General features: G+C 38.3%; 1 protein-coding gene across 10 annotated transcripts in view; it reads left to right on the forward strand.

The window, feature by feature from the left end:
• Window positions 1-17,898, forward strand: part of ANO1 (anoctamin 1) — a 174,679-nt gene that overhangs the window by 39,681 nt on the left and 117,100 nt on the right. For 8 of the 10 annotated variants that reach the window (XM_042444177.1, XM_042444199.1, XM_042444164.1 and 5 more), the window contains one exon: window positions 17,220-17,398. In XM_042444177.1, coding sequence (XP_042300111.1) covers window positions 17,220-17,398 — 179 coding nt within the window. The other 2 variants (XM_042444218.1, XM_042444212.1) reach the window with 2 other exon arrangements.

A 17,898-nucleotide genomic window follows, 5' to 3' on the forward strand; every position in this document is an offset into this window, starting at 1 on the left:
GGTTACTGCCTGTATTAGATGGTTCTTTAGAGTATTTTTTAAAAAAAAAAATAACCATCTGTATTACACAATTGTATTATATACCTACAAGTGGCTGATCAGTGTTACCTATGTATTTATGGCTAAATGCTTCAAGCTCATTAATCAGAAATTTAACTTTTGGATGAAACAATCCCATTTTTATTTACACTTAACAGCCCTTGTTTACTTTAGTCATTATGTAGAAGGAAGAAAAATCTAAGGAGTCTGGTTTTAGTCTAAGTCTTTCCTCTTTTATAATCCAGGTAAACAAAAGACTGTAATCTGGAGGGACTCAAAATTTGGTGGGAGAAAGCAATGTTCTTTCCTTCAGCAAATAAATCAGCTCACTGCACAATGCTTTGGCTTTATATGAATATAGAAGGATGTGTATATTAAGGATACACAGACCTATCAACAGAGGGAAATCACTGACAGATCTTAAGTATGTCCTGTGTACAAGTAACCTCTCTTTGCTGACAGGTCTGTCACATTTGTTCCTTAATAACTGTTGACAAGAGGCAGACTTTATGACAGCCTTTTTGGTAGTTTATTTTAAGGGCGATAGTTTAATTTTCTTTTACTCTTTTATGGTTAATTTATCATTTTTTAAACAAAGAAAATCTGCTTGTGGGGAGGGTTACATTTGGGTAGATCTGCAGAAAGTAACTGGTTATATCAGAGGGGATGTAAGCAAAGGATAAAGATGACAGCTGGGTTATATCGATGGTATTCAGTTCTTTGACCTCAGAGGAAGTTCCTGAAACTCCATGGCTTATGTGTTCATGACACTCACTGAAAAAAATGAGAGCAGCATGTACTCTATAATTGTAAGTCCTGACGCTGTATTCCGTATTAGACTGTTAGGTTATATATGTGGTGTTTAAAGAAAAGATACTTACTTGTACCAAACTTTTTTCTGTATCTAGTGCTCATCCAAGAATTTTCTGCCTGAGGCTAAAAATAACATTTCCCCCAACCCCAAGTCAAAGTGCATAGTAACCAAAGCTGGCCAAGTGGATACATATGGCAGAAGAATCCCATAAGTGCCTCCTTCCCACCCATAGTAATAAAAATATAATACAGGTTGAGTCTCCCTTATCTGAAATTCCAAAATCCAAAATGTTCCAAAATTGTCCAAATGGGTGGTTGAGATAGTGACACCTTTGCCTTCCAATGGTTCAATGTACCCAACTTTCGTTTCATGCACAAAATTTTTAAAAATATTGTGTACAAAATTAGCTTCAAGCTATATATATATATATATATATATATATATATATGTGTGTGTGTGTGTGTGTATATGAAACAAATGAATTTCACATTTAGACTTGTGTCCAAAATTCTGAGATATCTAATTATGTATATGCAAATATTCAAAACTGTGAAAACTCTGAAATGCAAAACACTTCTGATCCCATGCATTTCAGATAAGGGAAACTCAACCTTTAATAACAAACTAAATATGTAACAGTATGAAAAGGAATCTTAAAGCACCTTTGGGACTAACTGTGTGAAAGACATTGTAGCACAAAGTTTTGTAGACTTGGGCTTGGCATAGTGGTTTGAATATTGGATTCGGAAGACCAGGGTTTGATTTCCAGCTTGGCCATGAAACCCACTGGATGACTTAGACAATTCAAATGCTCTATTAACCTCAGTAGAAGGCAATAGCAAACTCCTCTGAATAAATCTTGCCAAGAAAGCCCCATGATAGGACTGCCTTAGGTCACCATAAGTCGGAAAGGACTTGAAGGCATGCAACAACAACAACCTTCCTCAGATGTGTGGAGTGAGTCCATGCATCTGAGAAACTATACCTAGTTTACAAAAACTTATGCTGCAACTTCTTTCACACAGTTAGTCTTAAAGGTGCTATAAAATCCTCTTTCATACTGATATTCCAGACTAGCATGGCTATGTCTCTGAGTTCTAAATATGTAACAGTTTGCTGACTTTTCAGGCTGTCTGAAGTGACTGCCTCAGCCTACCTCATGGTAGGACTGACTGTTCTCATTTGCTGATCAAATTCTTTCATCCAGAAGTCTTCCACACTCCATCACAGTGCATTCACTCACAAGATCTTCTTCCTATTATGTCCACTCCCTGGCCCATACACACTTGGGGTGAAAATGGAAAATGATTAGGGTTGAAAACTTAAATCAAGCAATTAATTGTACCAATTAATCAAGATGGGTAGCATGAAGTGTAAAAGGAAGAGTAAAGAAAATAAAATGACAAGGTTTTTAAATAGCAAGGTGATGAGAGAACTAAAATAAATTTCATAACCATAACTCAGCATGAGATTAATTTTAAAAAACCTGCCAAAAAAATAAGAATAGCAGGGTTATATCCTGTCAGAGGAACAATCATGTTCCTATTACAGAAATACAATATATATTTAAAAGAAAAATGTCAGAAACATGTAGACTGTTCAGACAGTGACCATGGACTAAATAGAATAGACAAGTAATTAAAATTAAACTGAAATGCAAATTAAACACTAGGCAAGGACATTTAATGTGAAATGACAGAACTATCACTGTATAGCAAAAGGTAAAGACAGATGGTGTACATGGCCCAGAAAGGAACAGCCGAACATCAGAAGAGCTGTGTTCCTTGCTACAGGTCTGTAGAAGTTGCCTCTTGAGAAAGAAAGACCCAGGAAGAAACCTGCATAGTAGGTGGTAAGGATGCAGGTATCCCCACCTGTTTTGGTTTTTGGTTTTTTTCAGATGTTTAAGATCAGGTAGTCCTTGGCCAATCAGAATGGCTAGAAAAAACAGGATAGCTTTTTACCTAGAGTTTTATTTGCTTTGTAATTACCATATTTTCCAGCGTATAAGATGACTGGGCGTATAAGACGACCCCCAACTTTTCCAGCTAAAATATAGTTTGGGATATACTCACCGTATAAGGCTACCCCTCTTCCAACGCACACCAAATAAAAATAAAGAAACCATCAGATTTGATTTCAATATGGTAATTTTAATTCAAATGACATGCAGGTACTTAGCAGGAACCCTTGTTGTATACAAAGCCTGCTTGGATTGGTCAGCTCTCCCTGCCTGCCCAGCCCTCCCTGTCTCCAGACTATCAGAGTGGTAGCTGCTTTCATATGATCGTCGCATATGGTGAGGATGTGGCTGCGGCCGTTTTTGAGCTCCCTCCACCATATGCGGCGACCGCAGATTCTTCAGTCTGGCTCAGAAGTTTCAGCACCTGCCCTATAAGATGACACCCGCATATAAGACGACCCCCGACTTTTGAGAAGATTTTCCTGGGTTAAAAAGTAGTCTTATACGCCAGAAAATACAGTAGCATAAGCTTTCATAGACAATGGGGTGAAACAGACGTGCTAAATAAAGCAGTTTCCAACCACTTTCAAGGTGGGGCATTTCGATGAAGCACGCCATGAAAGCGGCTGGAAACTGGACTGAAGTCATGCCATGGGGCTAAAAAGTGGAATAAAAAGAAGGATGCACACTTTCCAGGCTAATTGGGAATATCCCAGCTTCTTTTTATTCCAGATTTTAGCCCCAGAGCATGACTTCAGTCCAGTTTCCAGCCGCTTTCATGGTGTGCTTCATCAAAATGCCCCTCCCCCCTTGAAAGTGGTCGAAAACTGTTTTATTTAGCCCGTCTGTTTCACCATATTGTCTATGAAAGCTTATGCTACAACTTCTTTCTCTTAGCCCATGCATCTGAAGAAGTAGATCAAGTGTATCCAAGCTTATGGTACAATTTCTTTCACACAGACTCAAAGGTATTTATTTGGATAGAGTAGGCAAAAGGAATGCACAATGATGCGAGTATTAATATGAGTCTTTCAAGAAGCTTTGCCTGTAGTGTGCACAGTATATGAAAGTGTTCTGACCGGCAAGGTATAAAAAAAACTAGAGCACTGGTCTGAAATAGAAGAAACATTAAGAATGGGTAATCCACACCTTAAGGCCTAAATAGAATTGCTACCTCCAACTGGAGTAGACCCATTGAATGAATGAATACTAATACTAATAATAAGTATTTGAAAGAGGGGGTCATGAAGTAGGTTACCCAAAACTGCTAATACTGTAAAATCAATTTTTAAAAAACATATTTTAAAAATCTGCTTTCATTCCTCCATCTCATACATTCACCTATACTCACACACACAGCAATTGTATCCCCTACAAACTATCTTCAGTGGGATGATGATGATGATGATGATGATGATGATGATGATGATGATGATTGTATTCATTTATATTCCACCTTTCTTCCAATAATGGGACTCTAGTCAGCTAACAACATTTTAAACCAATACAGATTAAAAACACTTCAAACATTTAATATAAGTATAACATGTACAATTAATCATACATTAAAACAATTAAAATATTAAATGCATTAAAAACAATAAAACTAAAAAATAACTATATAAAGATCCTTAAAATACTTCAAAATCAGCAAGCGTACACTTAAGTACCGTAAATCCCAGTGATTCATTCAGTAGTTGGGACTAGCAATTGAAGTTCACTCCAAAAGAAACTGTCGATACAAGAAGTTATTTCAAAGAGACAAGGGCTTCCTCTGACAGAAATATGTCAACTGTTTTATCAACTGATTTGGAATACTTCTGTTGTTGATTAAATTGATGTACACAGCTCATGTTAGCTTGACATTTTGAAATCCATTCTATAGTAGGTGTTCTACAATATTAAATGTAAAGAAGGGAAGTGAACTAAAGATGCTAAAATGATGAATTTCATAGTCCTGGTTTGAGGAAAAGGTGGCTCATTCCTTGGCTCTCACATATTCCTGGATGATTCTGGAAAGTCACTTAATCTTACTCTAGTTCAGTTTACAATACATGAACTAAAGGTTTATAAGAATGCTTCCTTTCTGTTCTTCATATGATCTTGTCTGTGTAAGAATATAAACTTTAAGAGTAGGGTGTGCCATATGCTTAACTGGTCCTTCTCACTGTGGCATTGCAGACAACCAAACAGTAATAATAAATTTAATAACTAGTAAAGGAAATACGAAAACTGCTTCTTAGAGCAGTTGCTGGCACTGATTGTAATCAGTGAGAAACAGGAATGACAAAATGCGAGAACTAGGGACTCTATTTTAGGCCCAGAAAGTTTTTACTTATTCATTATTCTAACTTTCTGATACATTGCACTTGAAAAGTTTGGGATGGATGAAAGTATATCAGAAATAAATCGCAATCTCTGCTGTATTGTTAGATTAACTGCAACCTTTATTAGTAAGCCTAAGACCCTATGGGACCTCCAAATCAATTATCTGGCCAGCTTCTCATTAATCTTCAGTAAGAGCCCATTTCACAGACTATGGTGGGGTACAGACCACCCAAAAAGGGGTTTTCTGCCCGTGCCTTGTTTTGCTGTACGAGGAAGCTGCAGCGGACAAACCGCGCGGCTTCCTTGCACAGCAAAAAAAACCCGCAAAAAGCCAGTTCTTCTTGTGGCGTGATTGTGACACCGCACGTGCACCAATGATGCACTTGCAACATCACAATGGCGTCACGACATGCGGATGCTAAGTGTCCGTTGCGTCAAAATGGCGGCACCCATCTGTACAGGGCACCACCATTTTGACGCCCTCGTCATATGCGAGGGGCACTGGAAGCGCCGCCCCTCGCATGTAACAATGGTGCCCCATTGCGCCCGTCTGTAGAGTGCCTATAACAACAACTGAGAAGACTTCTCTACTTGCCCCTGATGTCAGGACAGATCTGTGTACTTAACTCACTAATTCATAGTCTGGAAGCATATACCTTCCAGATATTAAGAACTACAACTCCCATGTTCATTACTATTGGCTGTGTTTGCTAGGGGTGATTGGAGTTGCAGTCCTACCCCATTTGAAGGATCACTCATTTGCCCACCCTAATCATAGTAACTGCTATTTAATTGTTCCCATAGTATACTTAGTAACACACTTAAGATAGCAGCCAATGAATCCAATCCTATGCAAGTTTATTCTCAATATAGCTGACACTCAAATAATGATGTACTTGAATGCAGCTTTTGAAATTTAAATTGACACAGATGTGAGTGATTTCCTTTAGATTACTGTGGTACCAGCTCTGTTCCCATTGTACAAATCGGATGAACAGGAAGGGAAAATATGTGTGAATGTCTCTAAGCCTAAAGGCACTTAAATCCAATGGAGGTCATTGGTGTCTTCCAAAGTTACACACATGTATAATGAATCCTTTGTTAATGAATCAGGACTTGAAATGTCTCTATGTGATATTGCCAGTGGAATCCTTTAGCTGAATTCAAGGGATCTTTGAAACAAGAGGCCAGAGCTGAGCTGTCACATGTACCTGGGCATACTGCCACTGATCTATCCACATACATTTCAACCATGATATTTTGAAGCCAGCTGTTGCCCACCAGTGCAGGTCTCGCACTTTCAGTGTGTGCCTGTGTCGCAAGAGCTAAAACTAGGAGGCAGTTATGTCTCTGAGGAATAATTTCTTTAACTCGTAATCCATTCCAACAAGTGTCATTTTTTTACTGTGAGTTCTGTGGCAACTAAATCCCAACAGCTGAATCCATTTTCTGTTATGGTGACTGTAGACTTGTGAGAAAAGAGATACAAGTCATGCCTGTCAGATGCCAAAGTCCAAAAAATTGAGATACTGTATAAGAAGAAACTACTTGCTACCCAGCCATATTCTATGCCAGCAGGGGATAAACTTAGTTTACAGCATATGTTTAGGACTATTACAAAACTTACAGGTCAAGTTAAATTTTCAGGGTTATCCAAACAAACAAAAAAGAAGAAAGAATGCTTAGGTAATGACTTAGCATAAAATGTTCTGAGGGTTATTAAAAATTTCCAAGAAGTGATAGCAAGAAAAATGGGTCTAGTGTAACATTTTGTTACACTAGACATGTAATGCAATTAACACAAGACTTGACTCATTATTTTGATGATACATCTTGTGCATTGGCATTTCTCAAGTTTTGAAAGTTTTTCAGAGAGGCAATCCTGATTATTACTGTGGAGAAAAAAATTGAAATACTTCAGCCGACCCATGGCTGTTCCTAGACTTTGACCTAAAGTAACATAGGAAGCAGACTAATTCTTGGTCTTTCTGATTATTGATCTATCTGACTCAGTATTGTCAGCCCTGACAGGCAGCAGCTCCTCCAAGTATCCGGCAAAAATCCAAGTTCTACTTTGAAATGCCATAAAATGAACTTGGGGCATTTTTTAAACTTTATTTTTCATAAAAAAAGAAACATTTTACAATCTTTACTCATAAACTCCTTGTGATTCCTGATACATCTTATATGACATCTTATGTGACATCTTATACGATATTTGTGACATCAATACACCTCAGATAAATTTCAATCAATTACTATAACTTAATATCAAAACATATTTTTAACTTCCAGTAGATTTTCTGTGTTTATACCTTGGATAGTTAAGCTAAGGAACTTCTGTAATTTTGTCTGAGTCATTTTTCGGTTTCAATCTACCATTCTCATTCTATTGTGCAGAAAACAATAACAATATTGTGTAATTTACAACATTAATAAAAGAAGTATTATCACTGAAATTATCTCTTATTTTTCCTTCAGATGTTTTATTCTTTCAAATTACTTTGTACGATATTTGTAAAAAGAAACTAAACTATACATTTCTATTACCCTCAGAGTAGTTACTTCCATTTTTCCTTAACAAAATGTTAACAGAAGTTCCCATTCCTTCTCTACTTTTTACATTGATTCTCCATTTAGTAATTGTTTGAGTTTGTCCATTTCTATGGCTTCTGGAGTAGGTCTGGAGTAGAATTTTCTTTTCTTTTTTGTGCATATGCAACCCTAGCTGTTGAGACCCTATATAGTATTTGTCTCTAGCTGTTTCTTATTTTAGGGTTAGTGACCTTGTTTACCATGTTGAGTAGATAGATTTCAGATAATTTTTTTCCAATATTCTTTTGCTCATGGACATGTCCACCATTAGATGGAATCAAGACCCAATAATGTTTTTACACTTCCAACAGGTGTTTTGACCACACTTATAATTAAAGAGGAACAGATGCGTGCCTCTTCCTTCTCCTCTCCCCATGCTGTCCCCAGCCTTCAGCTGCCTCCGGAGAGTCTGAAAGGAGGAGGAACAGGCATGTGCTTCTTTCTCTTCCCCTTCCTGCCATGCCAATCCCAGCCTTCAGCCTCTTCCTCCTCCCTCCGCCCCCCACATGCCAGGGAAAATGGCTTTGCATGCCATCTCTGCCACGCGTGCCATAGGTTCGCCATCACAGCTCTAGGTTTTCCAGAACATCTCTATGACCAGCTTCTGGTAGTGTTGCACTGGACGATCTAGAGCTTCCTAGGGTGAACATATTAATCAAATCCATGAATAATCAAATCTGCAAAGGTCAAAGTCACAAATGTGGAGTGATGACTGTAAATATAATGTTATTACTAATCATTATTTCATATGCAGATATGGGCGGGGCTTGTGCACCCTGCGACATCTTGGTTCTGTGTGGCTCCTCAACCCCAGGTGTGGGTTACAAACTTGCAAACACGCTGCTTGGATGCTTTCAAACTTTACTGAACTATCAAATCATACAAGATAACGCCCCAAAACCCCAGACATAAACAAAGTCTCAGTCGACCTTCTGTTCCTTCCTGGAGACTCCTACCCAAATTCTTCTCTCGGCCTGAAGCACTTCTCCAAAATCTCCAGTTCTGACTTGTCCCACTCTGCCACCACTGGACCCTGCTCCCACAATTCTCCTTTTGGGTCCCACCACTCCTTTTCCAGGGTTCCTCCTTCCTTTCTCCTCCACTCCCCTTCCTGGGGTATCTAAAGTCCCCCTCTTCTTTAGGGTTCCGCAGCTTTACCTCCACGTGTGGGCCAACCCTGAGCAGTCCGTGCCTTCTTTGAAGAGTTACGGGGTGGCCTTCCCTCCAGGGGCTTCTCGTCACCTTTTCTAGCCCTGCTCCAACTGCCTCCCCATGTCTGGTTCTTCCGCGTCTTCCCCTCCTCCATGCGTTCTCCTCTCCCTTACCTTTTATACCTCTCCCCAAGGGTCTCACATTCTCTCCTTCCCCTGGGTCCTCCTTTCCCTCTGATTGTGTCTCTGCCCAACCATCCCTCTCCTCGCCTTCTCCTCCCTCACTACAACAGGTACAAATCTTCCACAGAATCCCATAAATATCTAATTTTCAACCAAGATCAAACCATAAGGAACATGGAATCACTTCTAGATCAGCTGAAACACTTCTTGATCAATTGAAATATCTGTACAGCTTGCTGAGGGAGATAATGTTGAAAACTGGCCCCACCCCAGTACAGTTGCCCTCCTCTGGCCTTCACTAAATAATTTTGCTATTTATTTGCTGTCATGCAAATATTAACAAACCTACCAGGATGAAGTTCAGAAAATGTTGACAACAACATTTGGATCTTCAAATGTGAATGTTCTCTCTTGCTATTTTGTTCTTGCAACATTTTTAAACAGACCCGCTTAAACTGAAAACAAATACAGAACTAGCCACAGACACTGTGTGAAAAAAATGGACCAGTGGTCTGCTCTAAGTTGAAAGGAACTAAATAATCAGACATTTGTTATTTATTGTTTCCAAATAATAGGCCAACTTTATAGTACAATTTTTAAAAAAGTGTCCTTGCTGTGTTTCCTTGTGTGTCTTTGAGTTTAGTGTAAATGTATTCCAAGTTTAAATACATATTGCAAGTTTAAGTATATTAAAATGAGAAAGAATGTTGTGGTTCCTTGAAAGAGTGGCATGCTTTATTTGTCATAAGCTTTCATGGCCTACAGCATGGGCTGCATTCCACAGAATAGTAATGCCGGATAAAACTTGTTAGTCTTTAAGGTGCTACAAGACTCCTTGTTACTTTTTTCTGTAACAGACTAATGCGGAAGTTGTTTTAAAATAAAGACTGCCTCCTGCTGCAGTTTATTTGACAACATGCTCAGCGTGGATAAGGTCCCAGATTTAATTCCTGCTGTCTTCAGTTACAGCATCTGAGATACTGGAGCTGGAGATTTGCTGCTGTTGGTCAGAGTAGCCCATGCTTGGCTAGAGACACTTATGGTCTGTCAATATAAAGTAGCTAATTTATATAATATTTTAATATTGGATCACCCAGCTTTGTTCCAAGAGCCACATTGTTGGCAAACCATCCATCCTGCTCTTTCACCGGAAAGGTAGGCTAAACGTATTGCAGAATTCAGAACCTACATGGAGATAGTCTTAACAGCTGCTTGACAGTGTTGGTATTTTCAGAATGTGGAGAGGTTTCTTTGCGTCTTTTGGGTCAAATGATAAAAGTAAAATACAGGAAGCGGCAACTTATCTGAAGACTCAGTGAATAAAAGCAGAGATCAAATGAGGAGCAAGAGTGAGGGTGAAGCAGTAATGGCAGCTTCTAGAGAGGTAGTGGTTGGGCATACAGAGAAATGGATGAGTATCAATAATGCGAGCAATTGTGATTTTTCAGCTAAGTGCAATCATAGGCAGCAACTGAGTATCCCTATGATTAAATAAGAAGGGGTATTTCCTGGTTCCTGTCTCTTTAGAGAGAACTTTTAGGCACAGAGTCACTGTAAATGTTCATAGCTTTTCTACTTCTGTTTATTCATCCTTCCTTCTACTGCTGAGTTGGCATAAAGTACTGTACAACTTATTGAGAGAGCTATTAATAGTGATAATTATGCCTTGAGACTAGAACCCTTAATGGAAGTTCTCTCTAAAGAGACAAGAACCAGGAAATACCCCTTCTTTAATCATAGGGATACTTGGTTAATGTTAATGAATGATTGGATTTGTCTGGCAGTCATCCATAACTTGCATTTGTTGGGAAAGAAGGCATTTGAGAAACAAGTTATGCCTGTCTAATCTGATCTTTTAAACACTACTCTCTTTAGACCATCTCATTCTTTCCATAACTGTGTACATTCTGTGAAGCATGAGGTGGCCTTGAACCACACTGTTAACATCCTTAGTAGATGAAGAGATGACAGTGATCGTGGAAAATGCACCATGAGCGAGACATCTGTGGAAGAGGCATATTTCATGGATGGAGAATTATGAATGTCAGGGTGATACCAGCCATACAATTTCAAGCCCAAGATTAAAAGTATACAACTTGATATCTTGATAACTGTACAATCTTACAACTTGAAATCCTAAAAGCAAGCTCTCACTTCTTAAATGGAAGCCATTTTGTTATATATCACAAACTGGTTATATATATATATATAAGTTAAGATGGGATGTATCATTGCTGTTACCTAGGTGAATCCCTTAAACAGTATAAAGAGTGCTTAGGGAGTGCTTAAGAGCACTGATAAGCGGTATAGAAATGTACTTGCTGCTTGCTATTGCTAAAAGTAACTGCAGTGCACAAAAATATGTTTCTCAAGGCCAGGAGAGCACAATGAGCTCTACATAATGTTAACTGTCCAAGATGCATGGAGACCCTTTTCACAGGTGGGAGCTTAACCTTAGAATTCCCTATTCTCTTGTGTCTTAGGCAACAGATCAAAGCATTTATTTGCATAAGCTTTCAGAAAATAAATAAAAAAATATTTTATTATTTGTTGGTCAAGTTGGATTTGTTTTATTGTATTTTATCAGACATTTGTACAATTGTAAATGTGTAATTTTAATCATATGTTTTATGTGGACCTCTAGTTGTTTTGATATCTTATAAGAACATAAATTTAATCAAGCTCAAAAGCAAACAGCAGAAGCTTCTGAATTTCTCCTTATACAGTTGGTCCTTCTTATACACAGATTTTTTATACACGGATTCAAGCATCCACAGTTTGAAAATGTTAAAAAAAAAAAGTATAAATTTCAAATATCAGACCTTGATTTTCCATTTTTTTATAAGGGACACCATTTTGTTATGTCATTATATTTAATAGGACTTGAGTATCCTTGGATTTTGTTATCCACGGGGGATCTTGGAACCAACCCCCAGCGTATAACAAGGGTCCAGTGTAGTTGAATTGTTGGAGAAGAACAAGGGAGGAAAGGAAGAGCTGTCAAGTCCAACATTGATTCATGCTTTAATGTAAACTACAATTTATCATTGTATCTAAATACAGCATAGGTATTCAGTCAGAAATACTCTTCACTCCTAGAGCAGCTTTCAGATCAATAACAGTAAGACAGTCTCTGCTCTCAAGCTTCTGTTATATGTGGAATGACTCCCATGATTGGAATATTAGAATTCAAGGATATAACTTATTCAAAAATAATGGATGTGGCAGAAATGGAAGATACCTTCTGGATGCCTCAATTTAAGAAGGATATAGCCAGCATGGTGTAGTGATTTCAGCACTGGACTACAGCCCTGGAGACCAGGACTCGATTTCCCGCTTGACCATGGAAACCCACTGGGTGATTTTGGATGAGTCACACACTCTTAGTCCCATAAAACCCTTTATAGATTTGTTTTAGGATTGCTGTAAATTGCAAATGACTTGAAGGTATGCACCACCAACACAGACAGACAAGTTGACGCAGATTCAGAGAAGGGCAATCCAGATGATAAGAGGTCTGGAGAACAATTGTCTGAGAATATTGTCAGAATTTACTGACGGGGCACAATGAAAGAAGAATGCACAGAGACACTTTCAGTAGCCAAAAAGAAAGAGTTGAAACTATGGATGACAGATAAACACTACAAGGAGTTAAGGAAAGAAAGAAGCTAAACAAAAGGGAGACATGAATAAACTCAGAATCATGAAAGCAACAGTATAAGGACTAGTGCAAAAAGATAAAGACATCTACTACAATGATCAATGCGGAGAAATAGAAGACAGCAACAAAAAAGTAAGAATGAGAGACCTATTCAACAAGATCTAGGAAATCAAAGGGAAGTTCAGACCAATGACCGGAATGCTCTATTATAATAAAAATAACATAATTCAAGACTAGGAAGGAATGAAAAGACACTGGATGCAATATACAGAACAGTTATATAAAAGAGATGAACACATGGAATGAAGAGCCATATGAAGATGAGCACCAAATTCTAAAAATTGTTTACTATACAATGTATATATTTACTCTTTTATACTTTACATTGTTTTCTTTACTCTTCAGGATCTTCTCTAGTTCTTTCAAAGCTCCCCCCCACCGCTGCCATTCTTAATCTTTTTTTCTGATTTCTTGACTGCAGTCCCTGATGTTTCAATATTTTCCCAATATTTTTATTTTGTTTTCCAAAACTGGACAGAAAAATGTAACCTCTTTTACGTACATATAAACATCATTTATTTTTCCATTTTCCAAGTCCTTTAAATCCCCTTCCTCCCTCCTTTCCTTTGATACAATAGCAATTGGAAAAAACCCAATAATGCTAGGAAAGGTGGAGAGAAGTAGAAAGAGAAGAAGGCCACATGCTAGATAGATGGACTGTATTAAGGAGGCCACCAGTATGAAATTACAGGAACTAAGCAGGGTAGTGGAGGCCAGGGAGCCTTGAGATGTCTCATCCATGGGGTCACCATGGGTCGAGATCGATTCAAGGGCAGTTAACAACAACAACAGAACAAAACATATGAGGAAAGGTTGAACGATCTGGGTATGTTCAGTTTGGTGAAGAGAAGACTGAGTGGTGACATGATTGCACTCTTTCAAGACCTCAAGGGATGTCACAGAAAGGAGGAGGCAGGTCTCTTCTCTGCTGTCCTGACAGGTACTGCTAGGTCGAATGGTTGAAAGTTACAGGAGAGTAGATTTCAATTGAATATTAGAAGGATTTTCTTGACAGTGAGAGCAATTCAGCAGTGGAACCAACTGGACATCAAAAAGAGGCTAGACAACTACTTCCTGCAGATGCTTTAGCTGGAAATTATGCACTGAGCAGGGGTTATAATAAATTGTCCATGAGGCCCAACTCTATCATTTTAATTCTCTCTATACAGTGGTACCCCGGGTTACGAAAATAATCCGTTCCGCGGTGCCCTTCGTAACCCGAAATCTTTCGCAAGCCGAAAAAGCCATAGGCGCTAGCGCTGGAAGCTGCGATTTGGTGCGAAAAAGCGCCGAAAAGCACCAAAAATTTTTTCGTAAGCCGAAAAAAAAAAAACGTAACCCGGAACAGTTTTTTCCTATGGAATTTTTTCGTATCCCGGAAATTTCGTAACGCGGTGCTTTCGTATCCCGGGGTACCACTGTATCTTTAAAGGCACAAAAGGAAAAGACGATGAGGTATGAAAAGGAAAATAGAAACACTCAAGCAGCAATTCTTTATGTTATATGGTTCTTACAATAACAAGATGTAATAGATACAGTTGTTGTAACAGAGCCAAAAAAGTTGAAGGCTTTCATGGCTGGCATCCATAGTTTTTTGTGGAGTTTTTTGGGCTATGAAGCCGTGTTCTAGAAGAATTTATTCCTGATGTTTTGTCAGCAGCTGTAGATGGTATCTTCAGAAAATGCTGGCTTGGAAGAGAGTGGGGTATATATACTGTTGGTTAAGAGGAAGTAATTTACATGTTAATCTGTGTATTTTTCTGTTGTTGAATGGCAACAATAGACACACTGAGACCTTGCTTTCAACAACAGAAAAATACACAGATTAACATGTAAATCACTTCCTCTCAACCAACAGTATATATACCCCACTCTCTTCCTTGCCAGCATTCTGAAAATGCCAGCCACAGTTGCTGGCGAAACACCAGGAATAAAATCTTCTAGAACACAGCCTCATAGCCCAAAAACCCACAAAAAAAGCAATAGAGCAAAAAAATGCTGTTCTCTCAGCTAAATTAATGAAATGCCCCTTTTCCCTGTCTCTTCCTCTGTTACAACCTCAGAGGATGGATTCCAGACAACTCTTGAGGTAGAGGAAAAGGCCACTGATTGACAGTGGTCCTATTTCCTTCTCTATTCATCCTACAGTCTAAAGTACATGACAAAGAACTGAGATTTTGTTTTATTGTAACAGACTGGAACACCATGTGCTGAAGGTTGTTGTTTTTTTTTAACACATTCTGGGAATAAGAAAGCTTTGTGTCAGTCTTCCACATGGGATCAGTAACTGTATACTCCATTGATTATACAGATCTTGAGGACTGAATTACTTCCTTGCAGCTTATCTAATACTAAATTGATTTGAAGTGAAGCATTTCCTTCATAGAGTATAAGCTCCTGTTACTGAAATATTTACATTTCACATCTTTTCTGCTAACCATAACAAACCAGTTTTATGCTTCCTTGCCTATTGTGCCGATATGTTTGTTCTCTGTTATGTGACACATTGCCAAGGCTCTTGACACTAGGGGCCCAGGTGAACATAGTGACAGATGGGCAATTGTTTGAAATTGCACAATAGAATTGACTCATCTGAACAGAGTTCCAACCCATTCCCATACTGATTCATATTAACAGTCTACCAGCACCTTAAAGATTAACAAATTTTATAATGGTATAGCCTTAGGTGGACTACAACCCACTTCATCAAATTTGGGCTGTAGTCAATGTTTTAGAGAGCTAGCATGGCACAGTGGTTTGAGCGTTGGACTAGGACATTGAGAGACCAGGATTTAATTCCTGCTCAGCCATGGAAACCCACTGTGTGTCCTCAGGCAAGTTACACTTTCTCATCCTCTGACAAAGGCAAAGGCAAACCCCCTCTGAACAAATTTTGCCAAGGGAGCCCTGTGATAGGATCACCTTAGGGTCAACTTAAGTCAGAAATGATGCTGAGGCACACAGCAATAACACAGTTCCACAAGACTATTTATTCTGTGTTTGCTGTAATAAACTAATAGAGCCAAATCCTTGACAATTATATAAATTAGTTACTTAAATTTAAACATAAAATTCCTAAGTTCAATTATTGGAGAATCTTTAAACAATTTCTTTATGTAATTACTTCCTTTGAACAGAATCTTTCTCGCCTCCTCCTGCCAAGATATACAGTCTTTTGCTATATAAACCATTTTATGCAAGTGCTAGAAAGTGTGACTTCTTCCATGTAAGAACTCAAATGTTGAGCTCATCCACAGACTAACATTTGTATAGAAAGGATCTAAGTTTGTTGTAATTTCAGAATAGCAGTACTAGTACAAATTTTCAATTGAAGTTGGTGTAAATTTCTGAGGAAGTCTTACACAGTGTTAGCTGACAGCTTCCATGTTGGTGGGGCAAAGAATCCACCTCACATTTTTGGAAGGTGCTGTCTAAGGTAATTAAACCTATTCACCAAATAGGTCGAGTACCTTTTAAAGTTCAGAATGAAACCTAGAGCAAAGTCACCATCCCACTGCCATGTGAGCCATTGGTATTACATCTAGGCACAAATAGACTTGAGATGGCAGTTATCAGAGCATACATTAGAGACTTTCTTTGCAATGTATATTTACCTTTAATAACATAACATCATGGTGTGTGCATAGTGTTCACAGTCTTTGGGGGGGCAAGTACAGGGATTAGTGATATATAATTTAAGCAGGTACTTGCTTCCTCTGATCCAGCATGCATTAGTTTTCACACATAGGAAAGGATAGCTAATAGAGTTTTTAACAATATGAATTCATCAGTCTGATCAGTTCTAAAAAGTTACATATTTATTTGACTAATTTAGATACCTTCTTACAAACTGTTTAAATCTTGCTCCCACCCTTGTATTTTTCTCCAGTGTTCTCAAACAACATTGCTGCCAACCTATTTGACTGTAAACACTGTGTTTCTATTATAGAATTATTTCTATGCATAGGTTTAGCTATGCTATTGTTGTATAAGTAAGCAGTTGTGTGGCAGATTTAAACTTCATTGTATTATCTTATGATACTGCTGTTTATTTGTAGTATAGAGCATAGTATGTTTGCAGTGACTATGATTAGAAATTCAGTTCAATCAGCTGCTAGGTACAGCTTGCAAGAACCCATTGGTCCCTATAGTCCTGAGATACAGAATCATTTCTTGCAGTGCTAATTAACTAAGCCATTCTCAAGCAGGAACTTGGGAAAAGTATACAGGTGCTCAGTACCGAGCCAGGGGAGCATAAAGCAAGGCTGACAGGAGGGACTTACAAAGGGGTGGGAAGACAAAAGGGAAGGGGCAGATGCAGACTGGAACCAGACATGTTCCAGCTGGAGAGTGTTGTGATGCCTGAGAGACTGGATATGAGGTGCAAAGAAAGGCTTTAAACCAATCTGTTCCTTTTCTCTTTAGACACGGATGGTTCATTTAATGGGGTGGAGTTTCTGCCAGAAGATTTTGGGGATGCTCCTCATGAAACAACAATGAGAGTGAATGAGAAATATTCCACTTTACCTGCTGAGGAGCAAGGGATTCACATTATCAACATCAGAGCTATTGAAGATATAGGATATGTTCGCACAGAAAGTACGGTGAGTAAAGGTGCTAAAAGCCTCCACATCCTCTTTATTGTCAAATGTGGACATTACAGGGAGATTCGCCTGTGTTCGCAATACTTTCATAGCCCACGGTTGTGGTTATGTCCCCACTGCATGCTAATCCTTCCCAAGACAAAGCTGATTTAAAGACCAGACACTTAAAAAAAAGCTTTCCATTACTTTATAAAAGCCTCAATTCTAATCAAAGATATTCATACACCTATATGGGAACAAATATATACACGCTGCACTTTATTTGCATTGCAGAACAAAGATGTAGTTTCTGAAAAGTTTTTCCACTGCTTTTTCCTATATTCTTTGAATTTTCAAAATAATAGTAATGGTGTTAAAACATTTGTATTTATGACAGATTACCCTTAAGGATTTGTTCCCAAATGTTATCTGAGAATAAAATAGTAGTATTTTTTGCATGTATGTACGTATTTACATCGTTTCTAATTCAGAGTTAGGCATCAAATGATGCAGCTGTCTTT

Source organism: Sceloporus undulatus, chromosome 1, assembly GCF_019175285.1.
Source record: "Sceloporus undulatus isolate JIND9_A2432 ecotype Alabama chromosome 1, SceUnd_v1.1, whole genome shotgun sequence".
Lineage (NCBI taxonomy): Eukaryota > Metazoa > Chordata > Lepidosauria > Squamata > Phrynosomatidae > Sceloporus > Sceloporus undulatus.